At 59.7% G+C, this 17,704-nt stretch overlaps 2 protein-coding genes across 4 annotated transcripts in view; both read left to right on the top strand.

Moving 5' to 3' along the window:
* The window catches only part of HIP1 (huntingtin interacting protein 1), a 44,074-nt gene extending 41,120 nt beyond the window's left edge, over window positions 1-2,954 (top strand). For all 3 annotated transcript variants that reach the window (XM_082294456.1, XM_082294455.1, XM_082294457.1), the window contains exons 29-31: window positions 87-148; window positions 657-768; window positions 1,040-2,954. In XM_082294456.1, the coding sequence (XP_082150582.1) occupies window positions 87-148; window positions 657-768; window positions 1,040-1,050 (185 nt within the window). In that variant the 3' untranslated portion in view covers window positions 1,051-2,954. The remainder of the gene's footprint in view (window positions 1-86; window positions 149-656; window positions 769-1,039) is intronic.
* A 1,746-nt stretch (window positions 2,955-4,700) lies between these two features.
* POM121 (POM121 transmembrane nucleoporin) lies at window positions 4,701-17,553 on the top strand. Its single transcript, XM_082294440.1, has 13 exons — window positions 4,701-4,882; window positions 4,966-5,169; window positions 5,435-5,599; window positions 7,735-7,815; window positions 8,116-8,287; window positions 9,235-9,326; window positions 10,093-10,163; window positions 10,873-10,997; window positions 11,398-11,500; window positions 11,773-11,943; window positions 12,259-14,019; window positions 14,859-14,987; window positions 15,200-17,553. Exons 1-13 carry the CDS (start codon window positions 4,788-4,790, stop codon window positions 15,292-15,294), a joined length of 3,264 nt encoding a protein of 1,087 aa, XP_082150566.1. The 5' UTR covers window positions 4,701-4,787; the 3' UTR covers window positions 15,295-17,553.
* The last annotated feature ends 151 nt before the right edge of the window (window positions 17,554-17,704 follow it).

The raw sequence follows: 17,704 nt of genomic DNA, 5'->3' as shown, positions 1-17,704 counted from the left end.
CAGATCCTGCCAGTGGTATGGGAGCTGCCGGGGGGTCCGAGTGGGGAGCAGAGCTTGAGGCGGGCTGGTGGTGTCTTTCTCCACAGATAGCATGGACTTCTCCGGCATGACACTCACCCAGATCAAGCGTCAGGAGATGGACTCACAGGTAGGAAATTCCCACATGTTTTGGGAAATGCCTGGTCATGTCTCTCTTGGGCTGCCCGGGGTGGGGCATCAAATTTGGGGTCACCATGCCCAGCTGCCCCCAGGTAGCACAAGCACAGGGGAAGCCCAAGGTGTTTGCCCAGGAGTCATATGCACTTGGTCCTTGATCCCTCCCCTGTGCTGCTCCCATCATGGCATAGCAGCCCACGGCCACCCCTGTCCCCTGTGTGCTACCCACAGCACCCACCTCTACCTGGCATGGGGCAGCTCTGGGGAATTCCCCTGCCTGGAGTGCCCACACAGATCATTGCGCCTTCACCTGCCTGCACAAGCAGTGCCCACCTGAGCTCCATCCCCTCCCCAGGTCTGCTTGTCATTGGTGCACTCGTGGGATGCACCTCTGTGGTCTTTAGGCTCGACATTGGGGGCATAATGGGTGTGAAAGGGGAGTGCTTGGCCCAGCGCCGTACCAGGGTGCTGGCTGGGCATGTCCTGGGCCATGTCCCCAGGTGCGGGTGCTGGAGCTGGAGAACCAGCTGCAGAAGGAGCGGCAGAAGCTGGGGGAGCTGCGCAAGAAGCACTACGAGCTGGCTGGAGTGGCGGAAGGCTGGGAGGAGGACGGTGAGTGGTGCCAGCCCTGCTCCCAGAAAAGGTGGGGCAGGATGGAGAGGCCCTGCCTGCCATCCATGGCAGTGAGCAGGTTTTGCTGCAGCTGGCACGAGCCTGGGGATAGTTGGCACACATGGGCAAAATCCTATGTGGCGTGTGGGATCTGCATCACCCCCAGGCAAGGCCACCAGGTGCTGCTAGAGCAGCCCTGTGGTCCCAGAGGTTTGGGGCAGAGGGATGCCGGTGGACACTGCACCCCCTGACCCTGTCTTCCCGCCTATAGCTGCAGATTAGCACCAGTGGTAGAAGCAGCCCACGGGGGACAGCTGGGACCCTGCGGGGGACACCCCTGGGACCCCACTTGGTGCAGTCTTTTGAGAAGATCCCCAAGGAAGTGGTGCAGAAGCCCCCCTGAAGCACACATCCCCTGTGTTCCCCCAGGAGCCGCCTCCAGCACCAGAGCCGAGCCGCCAGCGAGAGCCCGGGCCCAGGGCGAGGGCTCGTGCAAACCGCACCTGTATTTATTAGAGCTGCTGGGGGTGGGGGGAGGTGTCTGCGTGGGGGTCTTTAACCCTTTAGTTTTGTTTTTGCACAGATTATGGGAACTCTTAGAGCCGTCTCTGGTTGAGCGAGAGCGGTCGGGCTTCTCTTGCCTCTCGTTGCTTTTCCAGCCTTAATCCAGCCCCTGGCTCGACATGAACGTCCCCCCGCCCCAGGAATGAGCATGCTGAAGGCCACAGGGGTACCACCGGGTGGGGGACAGCTTTCGGGGTGCTGCTGGGCTTGGTGCTAAGTGTGCTCCCACTCAGCAGGGGCACCAAGTGCCTTTGGCCACTGCAGGCTGGGAGGTGGTGTTCCCATGGGACACCCTGGCCAGTGACACGGGGTGCCAGGAACAGCTGGGAAAGGGGTGGCAGCAGGAGCGGTGCTGCCATGAGCTCCTGCGCCTCATTCCAGGTCCCCAAAACACCTTCCAAGCCCCACCTGAGCTGGGCTGCTCTGCCCTGACAGATCACTGTGTTCATGCCAGCAATAAGCCCTCCGCAAGGTGCTGGGTGCGGGTTTGGGCCACCGCGGTGCCACTGCACAAGCCACCAGCTCCTGGGGATGGAGGGTGACTCTAGGGCAGCAGCACAGAGGGTTTGGGGGGCAGCCAGGGTGCCCCAAAACCAGAGCATCCCAAAGCCAGAGCAAACAACTCCCTGACCCTGCTGACTTTGGTGCCACCCTGGTGCCACCGCCACCCTCTTGGGTGCAGGGGGACCAGGGCCAGTGTGGCTGTGGGCAGGGGTGGCCATGGGGCTGGCACCAGCGAGGGAACCTTTGTGCCTTGAGCAGGGGGCTCAGAGGGCAGGGGGGAATCAGCCACCTCCGGGTCCCCCAGCTCATCTCGCTGCAGTGGAGACAGTGACGTCAGACCAGGCAGCGATATCCCCATCCCCCATGGTCCTGCTGGTGCCCCTGCAGGGGCCAGTGTCCCTCCACTAGGGGTGCTGAGCACAGGATTTGGCCTTTCTCCCTTTGGGAAGGGGCTGGGCTGTCACTACGTGCTTTCCAACAGTGCCCACCCATCAGCACCCAGCTGGCACCTGGAGCAGTGGGACCTGCCACCACCGTGGCCTCGGAGCTGCCACCCCTCCACACAGCCATCCAGCGTACAGGGACCCGCTGTTCCCATGTCCTCCACCAGCCCTGGTGCCAGACCACCCGCTCTGGGCGCCAGCCCGCCAGAGGGACCTGGACCTGCCCCCGGGGGTCCTGCTGCCTCCCCACCCTCAACCCGTGCTGGCTCCCCTAGGATGCAATACCAACCATCCCGTTCCTGCAGGACACAGGGAGCCCCAAAACCCTCCCCACTTTTTTGGGGGGGAGTCTCGCCTGCACGACCAACTACCTCAGGCCTTGGGGCCGGGGAGCAGCATGGGGGTGACAGTGGCAGCGGGGGCTTGGGGGACAGTGGCACTGTTCTCGCCCAAATCCACTTGTCCCTTTTGTATCTCAGCCAGGTGTGGGAGGAGGGTCCCTGCGGTGTCCCTGGTGCTGGCAGCTGGTGACAGGGATGGTGGGGGTGCCCCCCCACTGCAGGGCAGGTTGATTTGAGTTTTCATTGTATGATAATAACGACCATGTTGTTTGTTTTGGATTTTTCAATAAAGCCTTCAGCCCAGCCCCGCAGCTTGGGGGGGGGATGCAGGGGACCTGTGTCACAAGAGGGTCCTGGGCTCTGACCCCTTCAGTGTGCTCAGTGGCCCCCAAAATCACTTGGTGTCGAGGTGACCCAGGTGTTGTCCTGGTGATGACCTCCAGCCTTTGTCCCCCCCTGTCCCGCACCTGTGTGTCCCCATGGCCACTCTGCATGTCACATCTTTTTGCTGAGAGGGCACCAGGACCTGGTCCCTGCCCGGCCCCAAGGAGCACAGGTGGCTTTGGCCTCCTGACCTCTCCAGTCCCTTCCTGGGGGGGTGATGCTGCAGTGGGGAGGCCATGCAGATCATCCCGGGCTGTCGGCTCACCCTGGCAGAGTCATGGCAAGGTGGTCCTGCTACTGGGTGGCCCATGGAGTCCAGACAGGGATATAAGGGGAATGTCACCTCCTAAGCATGGTTAACCCATCCTGGGTAGCACCTAGTGTCCTCCAGCCCTGCCAGGGCCACCCAGACCCTTGAGGTGCGGAAAACCCCCTGACAGCCACCATCCCTGTCAAGGCCCCTGTCATTTTCCTTGCTGTTGTCGCTGCCTGCCATGGTCCCTGCTCTGCAGGACAGAGCTGGCTTGCAGCAGCGGGGATATCCCCAGGGATAGCCATGTCTCCTGAGGACCCTAAGGGCGCAGCCAGCCAGAGTGAATTTCCCACTGCTCTGTCCTCAGAGCAGGGTGGTGGCAGTGGCACCCTTCAGTTGGGACAAGGGGACAGGTTGGACACGGTGGTGACTGGCGACAGGCAGGACTGTGCCCACGTGTTCTGCACGTGGGCCGCATGGTCAGATACGGGGTTGGGACTGGGGACATGCGAGGACATGCAGGGACCGGGATAGGGGGACACAGAGGCTGGAATGGTGTAGGGGGGCTGTAAGGGACAGGATGGGGAGGGGGACATAGGGAGGGGCAGAGAGGGGGACACAGAGGCTGGAATGATGCAGGAGGGGTGTAAGAGACAAGATGGGAACACAGGAACCGGGAGAAGGAGGACATGGGGATTGGGGTGGTAAACAGGACGGTGGAGTAGTAAATGGAGAAATTGGAATCTGGGTGAGGAAGACGCGGTGGGGAAGGGGTGGGGGTGGAGCAGGCCCGAGGGTCCGGGTGGGGACAGGGGCACATGGCCTGGGGCAGGGGTGATGGATGACGAGCGAGACCCTGGCCGGGGGACGAGAAGGGAGGACAGGGGCGCCCGGAGCGGTCACGGGGGCGGGAGGGGGACACGGGGCGGGGCCGGGAGGAGCCCCGCCCGCCCCGCGCAGAGCATGCCGGGAGCCCGCGCAGGCAGAACCGGCCGTGCTCACCGGGGAGCCCCGCCCATCCCGGAGAGCCCCGCCCATCCCGGAGAGCCCCGCCCATCCACGCGGGAGCACCGGAAGCTCCGCCCCAGGAAGCCGCGCCCCCCGCGTTGAGGCCGAGCGGGCCGGTTCCCCTCGCGCGCACTAAGCCCCGCCTACCCGCGGGGCCCCGCCCCCTCGGTGTACGGCGGCAGGACCGGCGGCGCTGAGGAGGGGAGCCCCGCCTGCCCGGCGTGTCCCGAGCCCCGCCCCCGCAGCGCGTACCGAGCGGGCCGGCCCCGTTCCCCCAAGCCCCGCCCCCCGCGCAGCTCCTGCCCGGTCGTTAAGCCCCGCCCCTGCCCCCGCCCCGCAGAGCACGCCGGGAGCGGCGGGCGCGCGGCGATGGCGGGCGCGGGGCCGGGCGGGCGGCGGGATGGGGCCGTGAGGGCCGCGCTGGCCGTGGCCGCCGCGCTGGCGCTCGCCCTGGCCTGGCTGCTGCTGCGGGGCACGCTGCTGGGCGCGGCGGCGCTGGGCGCGGCGGGCGCCTGGTGCGCCATGCGGCCCGGCCCGCCCGCGCCACGCCTGCCCGGCAAAGCCGCCGCCAACGGGGGCCCGGCCGCGAGGGCCGCGCCGCGTCGCCCCCAGCCCGGGTAAGCGAGGGGAAGATGGGGGTAGGGCGCGCGGGGAAGCTCCAGATCGCGTCGGAGGTGTTGACCGCGCTCTGTCCCCGCAGGGCTCCGCGCTGCCGGCCGCAGGCCCCGCGCCGCCGGTACCCGCTGCCTCAGACCCGGCCGGCCGTGCCGCTGTGCTTGTCCGCCGCCCGGTGGGAGGGCGGCTCGCCCCGCAGCGCGCCTTGGGCCCGCCGCGCCTGCCCGCTCCGCAGCCCCGTCACCGTGAGAATCGCCCCGCCGGCCGTCGGCATCGCCCGCTCCCCGGCGTGAGTACGGGGGAGACCGGGACACACCTGGGGGAGCCTGGTTATCAGCCACGGTGGGGACCAGGACACACCGGCGGTAGCCCTCGGCCGGTGTGCTGTGTCCGGGATCAACATCCCATCCCGAGTGCTACCATGTGGCTAGGGAGGATGGTGCTGTCCAAACCTCCGGGAAGGGCCGTGTGGGAGAGCCGTGTCCCCGCTTCTGTGGGGGGATCAGACCGGGGAGCCAAGCCTGCTTCACACCTCACTCTGCTCTGTTCCGCAGTCTGGAGCAGCTGGTCTCGCCTCCGGCTTTCCCGGCCACCAGCAGCCCTGACCCGTGTGCGAAGGAGACTGTGCTGAATGCCATCAGGGAGAGCAGGAAAAGGGCTGTGGAGGAAGAGGAGGAAGAGGACCAGACTTTTGGGAATGATCAGGAGAGCAAGAGAAGGTAAAAAGTCAGCAATTTAAGTTGCAGCCAGTGCGTTGGGAAGGTCACAAATGGGATTCTTGCTTCAAAGGTGATGAATGGGATGTGTCCCAGAGCGTGCCAGGCCCCATGAGACTTGGAGTCAGGGCTGGAAAAGTACTGTGAGAAGTGAACTGCGGAGAGGAAGCACACCCCATCCATCACCTGGCCCTTGGTGCTGCATCCAAAAGTCCTCCAAGGTTTTGAGGTCAAAGGAATGTGGTTTAGGTGTGGGTCCAGTGTGTTCCCCTGCCTGGCTGGGATGTGTTGTGGGAAGTGGCTTCTCACAGAGGCTTGTAGACTGGGAAAGCCTGGTGGGAAGTGTTTGTATCTGCCGTGGGCTCCGTCATTCCGTCAACCCTGGGCTCCCAGGAGAGACAGGATTACCGGGTGGAAGCATTGCATTTGGAGAGCTCCATGCGCTTCCCTTGGGAGCTGATCTAGCAGAAGGAGGTGAAACAAGAGCGTAAACAAGACACTGCTGCTTTTGTTACTCAAGGCCAGCAACTTCCATCCCTGCTTTCAGAGGAGGGAGAGTGCTGTGTTTTCGCCAGTGTTCTAGGAAGGACAAGGAGTAAATCCTGAGAGCCATGGTCTCCCAAAGCCTTTCCAACTACCCAGGCACAGCACTGCCTTGCCATCCCATCCTCCTGTTTTTCATAGAATCATAGGATGATTTGGGTTGGAAGGGACCTTAAAGCTCATCCAATAAGCTACCCCTTGTCGTGGACAGGGACACTCTCCACTACACCAGGTTGCACCAAGCCCTGTCCAGCCTGGCCTTGAACACTTCCAGGGATGAGGTAGCCACAGGTTTTCTGGGCAACCTGTGCCAGGTCCTCACCACTCTGAGGGAAGAATTTATTCTGTATATCCAATCTAAATTACCGTGCTTTCACTTTGCAGCCTTTCCCCCTTGTCCTATCACTGCACTTCTTGATGCAGTGCCTCTCCAGCTTTCTTGCAGGCTCCTCCAGATCCTGAAAGGCTGCTGAGATCTCCACACAACCTTCTCTTCTCCAGGCTGAACAGCCCCTGATGTCTCAGCCTGTTTCCATAGGGAAGGTGCTCCAGTCCCCTTACCAAATTTGTAGCTCTCTTCTGGACTTGCTCCAACAGTTGCTTCATCCTTCCTAGTTGTGGCCATGGAGGCTGTTCCATCTGGGTTGGGCTGGGGAGCTGAGACAATGCTTGGGCAGTGCCTGGGGCATTGTCCTACACCAGGGCTGCTGCTGGAGGTGACCCAGGGAGCAGAGCAGGGTAAAGCAGAGCACACCATCCTCCTCCAGCACTGAGTTCCTGTCTCTGAACACTTGGCTCACTGGATCTGAGCCCCACAAGAGCCAATCAGGGTGACAACAGAATGGGTACACAGGCAGGATCAGCTCAGGGTATTATTCTTTAAACTTTTTTTAATATGGCAATACACAGCTCTGCCGCAAAAGCCAGTTTTGAAGTCATTGATGTCTGGCAAGTATGAGGAATGCTTGTAGGTAGAAAATTCCATGTACTTGATGGACAGAAAGGAGCTGTGTCAGCTGGAGAGTGTGGAATCGCCTGTGCATTGGGGTCAGCATGCTCTGGGCGTGAGGGGAGCTCCTGGCCAAGTGACAGGGCTGTCCTACACTTCCAGCTCCATTTCACAGCAGGGAACACAACATGTCTTCTGTGATTTTGACACTTCAGATCCTCATGAAATCATAGTGGGAAGGGGAGTTCAGTTTTTGACTTGAACCGTCCAGGACACTGGTTAGGAAGAGCTTGGAGGTGGGAGTTTCAGAGCTCAGGTCTGTTCAGAAAGACTCAGCAGCTCATTTCTGGAAGTATTTTGGCCTATAGTAATGGATTTAAGCAAAGATTTGTATTTTTTTTCTTACACCAAACTACTGTGCCCAGGAGGCAGCTGGGGGAGTTCCTGGTGTTTGGGGTGAGAGTCAGTGAGGACAGGCCCACAGAGAAAATCTGCAGCAGGGTGTAGATGGGGGAAAGCTCTGTCCTAGGCATTTTGTGCTAGGAAAAAAACAAGATTTGATCTCTCTCTGGGTGCTCAGCCTGCCTTTCCCCAGGCTGGAAGAGCCTTCCACGCTGTCACAGGCTTTCACCCTCTCTTTCCACAGGCGCCACGACAGCAGTGGAAGTGGGCAGTCAGCATTTGAGCCACTGTTAGCCAATGGTGCCCCTGCCTCTCTCATACCCAAGTAAGTACCCAATGGGCCAAAAGCAGCTCCTGGGACGGGAGGGAGAAAATGTCTGTGGGATCTGGAAAAGGGGGCTTGGATTTTGCTTGCAGAGCCTGGCTTTGGGGCAGAGCAAGAGAGGCTGTGGTTGTGCCCTTCAGTTTGTCACCCTGTGACAGCAGGGCTGTGCTGCTGCTGAGGGTTGTTTCTAAGCCCTGTGCCGTAAGAAGGAGCAAGATTGCCTTCCTCCACCTGCCCTGCATGGAAGGGACTGGCGGGCAGGAGCGGTGAGGGGCATATCAGACCTTCATCCCCCTCCAGGCCAGGCTCTCTGAAGAGGGGCCTCATCTCGCACTGCCCCGATGACTGCTCCAACAAGAGGTCTCGCACCTCCTCCATGAGTTCCCTCAACAACACCTATGCTGGTGGGATCCCCAGCTCCATCCGCAACGCCATTGCCAGCTCCTACAGCTCCAGCCGGGGCCTCGCACAGGTAGGGACACAGTAGCTTGACATTCTTTTGGGATCACCCATGTAATCCCAGCTCTGGGCTCGTGAGGAGACTGGTGTGACTGGATGCCTGGACCCAGTGTGGCTCAGCCTGGCAGTCTCACCACCCTGGGGATCAGGTGGGCTGTGGGCCATGGGCCAAGCAGCAATTATGTGGTTTTTGGCGGAATCTCAGGCTGAGCTGTACTGCTGCTTTTACACCAAACCAAGAACACGACTGTTTTCCCCTCCCTCCTCCTCCTTTCCTGGTCTGTTAGACTGGATAGATCCAGGTAAAGGAAAAAAAAAAATGGTTTTGCTGTGCTGACATCCTTTCAGCTGGAGTCAGCAGTGTGGGAGCCATGTGTTCCCACTCTGACCCAGATGCCAGCTGCTGACTACAATGGAGCACTGCTTGTGGCCTGGCTGGGCTTGCAGACATGCAAGGGACACATAGACATGGCCAGTGGAGCTCTGTCTGTGTGGGGAAAGGTTTGCTCCAGGCGGTGAGAGGGAGGGGTTTGCTGGGGCTGCAGAGAGTCTGACCCTTGCATTGGGATCCATGTGCTTTGAATTCCTGGCAAGGAGGTGCTGGCTCCCTCCAGAGCAGCCCTACACACAAGGGTGTCCAAAGCAGCTGGGTGGCCTCTGCCTGTGTCACATGAAGGCTGGCCCGGCAGTGTCCTCCCTCCCTGTGCTCAGCCAGGGCTGTAAAGGCCCTGGAGGCTGCTTGTTCCCCATGTGGATTCAGCTTGGGGTGGCCAGACTTTGTGCTCCCTAAAATGTGGAGGGGAGTTAAGTGGTGGTGAAGCAGGAGAGGCTCTCAGCTCATTGGGCTCAATAGCTATGGCCCTAGGCAATGGGGCTTAGTGTGAGTGAGCAGGGAGGAGAGGGGCTGTGCTCTCTGCCAGCCCCACGCCAAGTTACTGCTGGTATCTCTCTGCGTTCCAGCTGTGGAAGAGAAGTGGTGTGAGCGTCTCCCCACTGTCCAGCCCAGCGTCCTCCCGCCCCCAGACACCGGAGTGGCCTCTCAAGAAAGCCAGGTAACCAGCCAGTCACCTGGTGAGTGCCTGCTCACTGATGGCCAGCCGGCAAGAGAGCAGTCCTTCCCAGCCATCCTAGCATGCAAGTCCCACTTTCCACTGGAGCTGGGACAGTCCAGGCCCCTCTCCCAGACATAACGATCAGGAGACCCACTTGTGTCGATTGGTCTCCCTGCCACCTTGTCATGCTGTGGCTTGTCCAAGCTGTGCCACCCCTGGCCCGCTCCCAAGCCGGGTCAGAGACTTACGGGCACAGGTTGCAGCAGTGGCGATGGTGCCTCGTGGCATTGGCATGGCCTGAGTTGCTGGTTGCTGGATCATTGGGAAGAGACAGGCCCTGATTTTTGCCATCTCAAAGTCAAATCGCAGTATTTGTGTTTTAATGCCTTCCTTGGAGCACAGCCTGTGTTCTCCTCTTTGCCAAGTCAGAGGGGCCTGAGCTTATGTCAGAACTAAAACTGACACAACCACCTTGGTGGGCCCAACCTGCGAGGGGCAGTGACTCCCATCTGAGGACCCCAGCTACTCTCCTGAGGCTGACTCGTCTTGCGGAGGGCGCACAGGCTCAGCCAAGCTGAGTCTGGAGCAGGAAGCAACTCCTCTGCCTGGAGCTGGGCAAAGCTTTTGTCCTGAGATCTGTTCACAGGAGGCGAATAAACACACCAGGGATCCTCGTGCGAGTCTTCAGCATGTTCAGTCTCATCCTGCTCCCTGGGGACAGGGCTGAGCCCAGGGCTGACCCTAACTGTCTCTCCTGCTTACACAGGGAAGAGGAGTCACTTCGTTCCAATGCTTCCACCCCAGTGAAGTCAGACAAGGAGCTGCAGACAGAGAAAGGTAAGTGTAGGTGTGCCCTGACACTGCACCCAGGTTGGATGGGTTACCAGTGCAAGCAAGAGAGCAGGACAGGAGGTAGCTGAGGTCTGCAGTGGGAATGGTTTGAGAGATCACCTGGAAACTTGGCATGTGCTGCTCCCAAGGCAGTGGCACTTCTGCTGGCCTCAGTGACTGCTCTAGTGGGATTTCCAGGTGATAAGGGGATGCTGACAGTGTTGGGGTGCTAGCAGATGCCTGGGAGGTGGCTTGCAAGGGGGAACTCCAGCTCCCAACCCAGCACGGGTCAGGTGTCAGCCTTAGTCCACAGCCTGCTGTGGCATGAATAGCACCCTGACCAAATTCCAGTCTGAGCTTATTCCAATGCTTCCTCAGCTAAAATGGAGAGGAAATCCTCTGTGCCTGTGGCAGGTGGGCCCCCATGATAGGGTGCCAGCTGTGGCATGTGGTTTGGGTAGGCAGTGTGTTGGCACCATCCATGGAGCTGGGAGGGGGCCACTGCCCCACAGAGCCCTGCCAGCCTCTTGTCACAGACCTCCTGGATGTGGAACTGCTCTTCAGGGCATCACAACCTTGTCCTCAGCTTCAAGCTGTGCCCCTGGCTCTGCCCTCTGAGTGGGGCCACCCAGAGCAGGGCCAGAAGAGACAACCCCGTCACTACAACCAAACACCTCTCTGCCCAGAGCTTGGCCTAACTTGTCTCCTTCTATAGTGGTGGAGTCACCAGTGTGGAAGAAGCAGAATTCCCTGAGCCCACCATCCGCATCGGGGAGCAGTGGGAAGCGCAAGCGGAAGATCCCGTTGCTATCGTCTCTCCGTGGGGACCAGCTGGTGCTGGTATGTCGCTGTCTCACAGCCCCTCTGGCCCCGCTCTGGCAATAGAATGTGCTCACTGCAATTTCTGCAGGGCTGGGGGCACACTGACCTGCCTGCCCTCAGGAAGGAGGCCCCGTCCTTGGCCGAGTGGGAAGTGACGCTCTCCCCAGCCCCAGTGTCTGGTGGGCTGTGCGTGGTTGTGCTGCCTGCTGCCGGACCAGGTAATGGCCTGGGGAAGGCTTGCCATGCCCTCAGTGCCACGCCGGGGGCCCACCAGAGTTGGGGACCGGAGCTCCGCGGTAGCTGCGGCAGGACCACCTGCTTCACAGGGCTCGCCACGGCCAGTCGCCAGCACACCTTCAGAGAGGCTCTGCCTGCTTCCCTGGGAAGGAGCTAAGCTGCTGCTGCTCTCTCTTGGCAGCCCCCGCCGCCTCAGCTGGGCTACTCCATCACCTCAGAGGACCTGGATGCAGAGAAGAAGGCAGTGCTGCAGTGGTTCAACAGTGTCTTGGAGGATAAGGCTGGTAAGGATGGGCTGGGATTGTGGAGGGGTAGGAACAAGCCCAGGTCTGGCAGGCCAGCATGGGCCAAGGAAGCTCCTGGGCCAGTCGTGCCTCAGGTCTGGGGGTGCTCTTGATGCCTTCCAGCTGAGGAGATCTCATGCCATGTGGTGCTGGGTGAGGTTCCCCAGGGCTGTAGGGTGTAGGTGCAGTTTCCCTGCCTGCTGGGAAGCTCTGCTAAGGGTTTGTTCATCACAGCCACTTGTGAGTCCTTATATCTTGCTGTTTCCCTGTAGATGCAGTTCCCAGCACCACTGCAGAGACAGTGCCTGTGTCCAAGCCGCTGGCGTTTGCTGTGACCTCCCCTGGGCCCATGCCTGCCTCCACAGCTCCTGCCCCAGCCAGCTCCTCACTCCTGGACAGCCTGAAGAAGATGCAGAGCAGCCAGGCTGTATCCACAGCATCAGGTGAGGAGGAGGGGGAGAATTGGCACAGTGGAACACCAGCAGAGTTGGGCAGGTGCAGCGGGAACTCCTCATTACCTCTGCTTGAGGCAGCTGACAAAACCCTCTGCTGACAGCAGAGCTGGCAGGCAGGGCTTGAGGGGACACCTTTGGGAATGCTGAGCCCCTGGTCCTGCTGGAGGCTTATGGTAAGCATGGAGGTTTGGGTGTGGTGGGTGCTGCTCCGGGAGCCTTTGCAGCAGTGGGTGGGTACCTGGCAGAAGGGTGAGCTGCTGAAGGTGCCCCCTTGTCCGTAAATAAGCTCTCTCCCCTTTCCAGACTCCACTGGAGCTGTGGCAGCATCCCAACCACCTCCATCAGCTGCACAGCCACCTGCTCCTGCTGTGTCATTGGAGTCGAGCTCTCTGCCTGCCATCTCTGCTGACACCAAGCCCATGCCTGTGTTGAGCACACCTGCCCCCAGTGCCCCCCCTGCCCTGGCGGTGCAACCCCCCAGCAGCCTGGCCCCTCCTGTGTTCACCGAGCTGGGCCAGACCCCCAGCAAGCCTCCCTCCTTTGCAAAGCCAAGCATCCTGTTTGGGATGCTGAACACCCCTCCAGCCAGCCAGCCAGCAGTGACCGTGGCCACTGCCGCGCCCACCACAGCCACTGCCGCACTCACTGCATCCACTGCTGTGCCCACCACAGCCACTGCTGTGCCCACCCCCCCCACTGCCATGCCCACCACAACCCCCATCTTCAAACCCATCTTTGGTGCTGTGCCGAAGAGTGAGAGCACAGCAGCCTGCACGGCTGTCACCTCCACTACAGCCACCGTGTCTGCAAGCTCGGGCCCTGCCTCGACGTCCTCCACATCCTCCATATTCAAGCCGATCTTTGGTAGCATCACTGCCACTTCATCTCCAGCGAAAGTTTCTCCTTTCGCCTTCAAACCCGTGGCACAGCCAGCCTCAGAGCCACCAACTGCCTCCACAGCTACTCTGGCAGGATTCACGGGTCTTCCCAACGTCATCTTCACCACTGCAGCTACAACAGCCACCACCCAGAGTTCCTCCACGGATGCCACCATTAAACCTGTCTTCAGCTTCGGACTGAACCCGCCTGCCTCCACTGGCCCTGCCGCCAGTGTGACTCTCACCACTGCCACCTCCACCAGCACAACACAGCCTTTCCTGTTCGGGGGCCTGGCCAGCTCTGCTCCCAGCACGGAAACCAGCTTTGCCACCCCAGGGCCTGTGTTCCAGTTTGGGAAGGCGCCTCCAGCCACAGTCACTGCCACCACCAGTGTCCCAGGAGGCCCTGCCTTTGGCCAAGTACCTTCAAACTCAACAGTTGCTGCCACCACTGTGGGCTTTAGCATATTTGGGAGCACTACACTGACCTCCTCGGCCCCAGCCACCACAGCTCAAGCGCCACTGACATTCGGCTCCTCCGTTTCAGCTTTTGGCAGCTCTTTCAGTGCCAGTGCAAAGCCACCACCACCGTACCCCAGCACTGGGAGCCAGCTCACCTTCAGTACTGGGGCTGCTGACAGCCAGGTGCCCGCCAGCAAGCCTGCTGCTGGCCCCATCAGCTTCACCCCCCAGTTCAGTTTTGGAGCCCCCCCAGCACAGTCAGTGGCTCAGCCAGCATTTGGCAGTGGTGCCCAGCCAGCTTTCGGCACAACCAATGCCCAGGGCTCCTTCGGCACCAGCAGCACCCAGGCAGCGTTTGGGACCACCACCTCGGTGTTCTCTTTTGGAACAGCCACCTCCACCACATCCAGCTTTGGTTCCACCACCCAGACCACAAGCAGCAGCACCGGTGCCGCCGTCTTTGGCACCACCCCATCTCCATTCACCTTCGGGGCCACCACCCAGCCGGGCCCCTCCACCAGCGCCTTTGGGATGGGTACGCCGGGCCTCAGCAGCGGGTCCCCGGCCGTGGCCTTCAGCTTTGGGGCTGGGCAGAGCGGGGCAGCCCCAGCAGCAGCGCCGTTCGGCTCATCTCTGCCGCAGAGCGCGCTGGGAGCGCAGGGCCAGAGCACGCCCTTCGCCTTCACCATGACCAGCACTCCCAACAGCAAGCCTGCGTTTGGAGGTGAGTCGTCATGGATGGGTCATGTTGGAAGGGACCTTAAAGATCATGTTGTTCCATCCCCCTGCCATGGGCACAGACACCTTTCACTATGCCAGGTTGCTCAGGGCCTTGTCCAGCCTGGCCTTGAAAATTTCCAGGATGGGGTGGGGGCAAACAAGCCATCTTGGGTGTCTCGAGTTGGGCAGTAGTAGTCCTGATGGACCTTGCCAAGCTCCTGGGGTCCACAGTCCTGGTGAGGCCAGTGCCCCTGTTATGCAGAGCTGAGCCTTGCCATACAAAGGGAAGGCGCTCCCATCACTGCCTGTCAGGATCCTGGCTGTCTGGGGAGGGGAATCACTAAACTCTGTTCATTGGCCCTTGCAAAGGCACCAGTTCCCCAGCTCTGCCCATCCAAGTGTCCTGCAGGAGCCAAAATCATTCCAGTCCTTAACAGCCACCTGGAGTGCCTTGGTGAGCTGGAATGCTGCCAGCCAATGGCTGCCATCACTTCGTGCTTGCTCTCAGGGTTTCCCTAACACTTCAGATCCTCACTGGATATTCCCAGCTCCCACAGAACTGAAACCCACACAGTGAGCAACTCCTTGATCTAGAAAGGCCAAGGCTTTGTTCCTCCCTGGCAAATCCTTCTGTGCAGCCCTGCTGTTGGGAGAGCCCAGGGATTATCCAAAGTGTAACTTATGCATTAAAAGGGCTTTTCAGGAGCAGAGGCTGGTCCTGGGGGATGGACTGTGGTGCTTCAGCCCCCAGATGGCATGCTGTGCCTCTTCTGGGTGCCACTGACTCCCAAAGGCTCTCTCTCCTTTGCCAACCCTGGCTCACAGTGACCTGTTGCTTTCCAGGAGCTCCTGTGCCCACCTTTGGGCAGAGCACACCTGTCCCAGGAGCCGTGGGCAGTGGAAGCAGCACCATTTCCTTCAGGACACCCAGCACTCCTGCCTCGAGCTTCGGAGGAGTCGGCACTTCCTTTGGTAAGGAGGGAGTTGGTGCTCCAGCCTTGGGGAGCTCACGGGTCATGGTGTCCCCGTGGGCTGGGGACAGAGGTGAGGCCAGGTGTGCTCTGGGAGACAGCTCAGGTGGTACCTGCTGGACTCTGGGGGATGCCAAGCCTTCCGTTCCTCCCAGGGTGAGGATCACGCTGATCCCAAAGCTACAGAGACCTGAGCAACCTTTCTGCTTCCAGGTTCATCCACCCCCACCTTCTCCATCGGGGCAGGATCCAAGATGGGCACTCGCCAACGGCTTCAGGCACGGAGGCAGCACACCCGCAAAAAGTAACCCTGGTGCTGCTGGGCTCCGCTGGCCCACATGTGGGGGGTTCTGGGCTGGAGCTGCCCCCGTGGTGGGACCAGGCCTCATCCCCTGACACCCACCGGAGACCGTGCTGGGACGGGATAAACCAAACTCTTGTTACTTGAACAGTTCCAGAGCCAAGGCTGGACAAATCTCTGTACATATCCGCAATGTTCTTTTCCTCAATTTACTTTGCCATGTTTAATAATGTGTAAATTTCTCCCCATTTGCTTCTTCTAGCTGTTCCCGTGTCCCTCCCCAGCCCTCAGCCAGCCCCATGGCTGTGTCCCACTCAGAGCCTGACTGGTGACATGCTGGGGTTCTGAGCTGCTGTCAAACACCATCTTCACCAGGTCCCGAAATCTTTCCCATTGTTCATCCCATGGCCTGGTGAACACGGTTCCATCCCCGCAACCAGGGCTGGTTCCAGCCTGGCACTGTTTCGGTGCCACAGGTGACTGACATGGGTGCAGCTATAGGTGACACTCCTCGCTGGGGCCTAATGTCCTGTTACCTCCAGCTGAGGACATGCCATAGCCCGGGACCTGGGCTGGAGGCACGGGGTGAGGATGGGGGTCCCCCCACCCCTGTCCCATTCCCGCTGCTCCATGGGGCTGTGGGCTGCCCCCACCCTGCTCCCCCGTTCTGCTTTATCTGTGCTCCTGTTCCTGCACTCACTGAATCGAGTTTGGAGGAAGAGCTGAACCGTGTGTGTGGCGGCATGTTGGTTATGCCGGATTTGCTGTTTGGAGTTTCTTTTTTGGGGGGCACCAGTCCTTGGGGGGAGATGTGCCCCGGCTAATTGGGTGTTGACAGTAGCATCACTGCGTGGCTGCTCGTGCTGGGGAGTTGTCCCTTCCATGTCGTTACTGGAAGGCAGCTAGGACAGGGGGTTCCAACCTTGGCAGTCTCTCCACTCCCTTTCCCTCTCTCCTAGGTCCTCTTCCCCACTTCAGGGGGATCTGGAATTGCTCACGCAAGGAGTCCAGAGCAGATGCATTCTCCCCCCTATCCCAAATCCAAGTTGTTTTTCATTTCTTAGCTCATCTCCATCCCTGTGGGTTTTACTAGCTCCTAGGAACTGTGGTGCTGCCTCCCCTGTCCCCATCCAGCCAGGAGTGGGAATCCCACCCTTCCCTGCCTTGGAGCTTCTGTGGAAAGAGACTGCCAGAGCTGGGGGTCACCAAAGAGCCACCCCCTGCCCTGCCCCAGGTGAGGGATGGGCACTCCATTCCCAGGAGTGCTTTGCTGCCAGGTTTTTACTCTCCGAGCCGTGTGAGTGTGTGTGTCTGCTGAGGTCTAAATTAAAAAAAAAAAAAAAGCAAGAAAAAAAAACCAAAAAAAAATCACAAATATTTAAACATTTTTTAATGAAATAAAAATTTATTTTTATATTTAAGCTAAATTGCCTTCAAATTCCTTCAAGCTTGGTTCAGTGAAGTTGCCAGTCCCGCAGCTGTTAGTGTTTAGCTGTTCCCACCCTGGCTGTGCCTGCGGGAATGCACTGTGCTGGGAAACGCAGCTGCATCCTGCAGGCTCTGCCATGCTCCCCCCTGCTGTACATCATCCCCTTCCTCTTAAATGTGACGTATGTGGATGTGACTAAACCTTTTTTGTTTGTTTTTATTTTTTAATTATTTCTCTGAGGGTGAGGAGCAGGAGCTCTCACATTACGGTGCTGAGTGCCAGGGTCAAGGCATCTCTCCCAGCAGGATGGGCTCTGTGTGGCACAGAGGGGACACAGCCCCATAGTAAGGGGACATTAAGGACCTGCAGGTGCTGGTGAGGATGTTCCATCACCCACCAGCATGGCTGAGGGTGCAGTGGGCCAAGAGCAGCCAGGCTGGGAAAATGTGTCCTTGGTGTTGGAAGAAGCAGATGGGAAGGGGCTAGTGCCTGCCAACTGACCCTGGGCCAGGAGAGCACCCACTCCCCATCCTTGAGGTGCCAGGGTTTGGCCAGGTCAGCTCTGATGAGATGGGGATGAGCTGGGACAAGGCTGAGGGCACCCTGGCTCTGGATGCTGCCCCGTGTAGTCCTACATACCTGTGAGGAGCCAGGCTGTCCCTTCCCTGCCACAGGCCCCGCTGGGAGAGCCCCTTGTGCTTGGGGGGAGGCTGCGTTTTAACTGACTTGAAGACTTGGATCATTCCTGGTGTGGCTGATGAGGATTTTAGTGTGAATGTGCAATTTTTGTTTCCTTGCTTCTTATGTCCCTGGTTTAAAATAAAATTACTGTGTTCACGTGGCTGTGCCCGTGTGCGATTCCTGGGGCTGGGATTCCCAGGGTGCTAGTGGGGTTCAGGTCCAGCACCCTCTGGCTCGTGTGTCCTTGCTCCCCCAATTCAAAGACAGATGCACGGACAGGATTAGTAGTAGTAGTATTTCACTTTTT

The sequence above is a fragment of the Coloeus monedula genome, assembly GCF_965178545.1.
Source record: "Coloeus monedula genome assembly, chromosome: 20".
NCBI lineage: Eukaryota > Metazoa > Chordata > Aves > Passeriformes > Corvidae > Coloeus > Coloeus monedula.
This window is presented reverse-complemented; position numbering and strand designations above follow the sequence as displayed.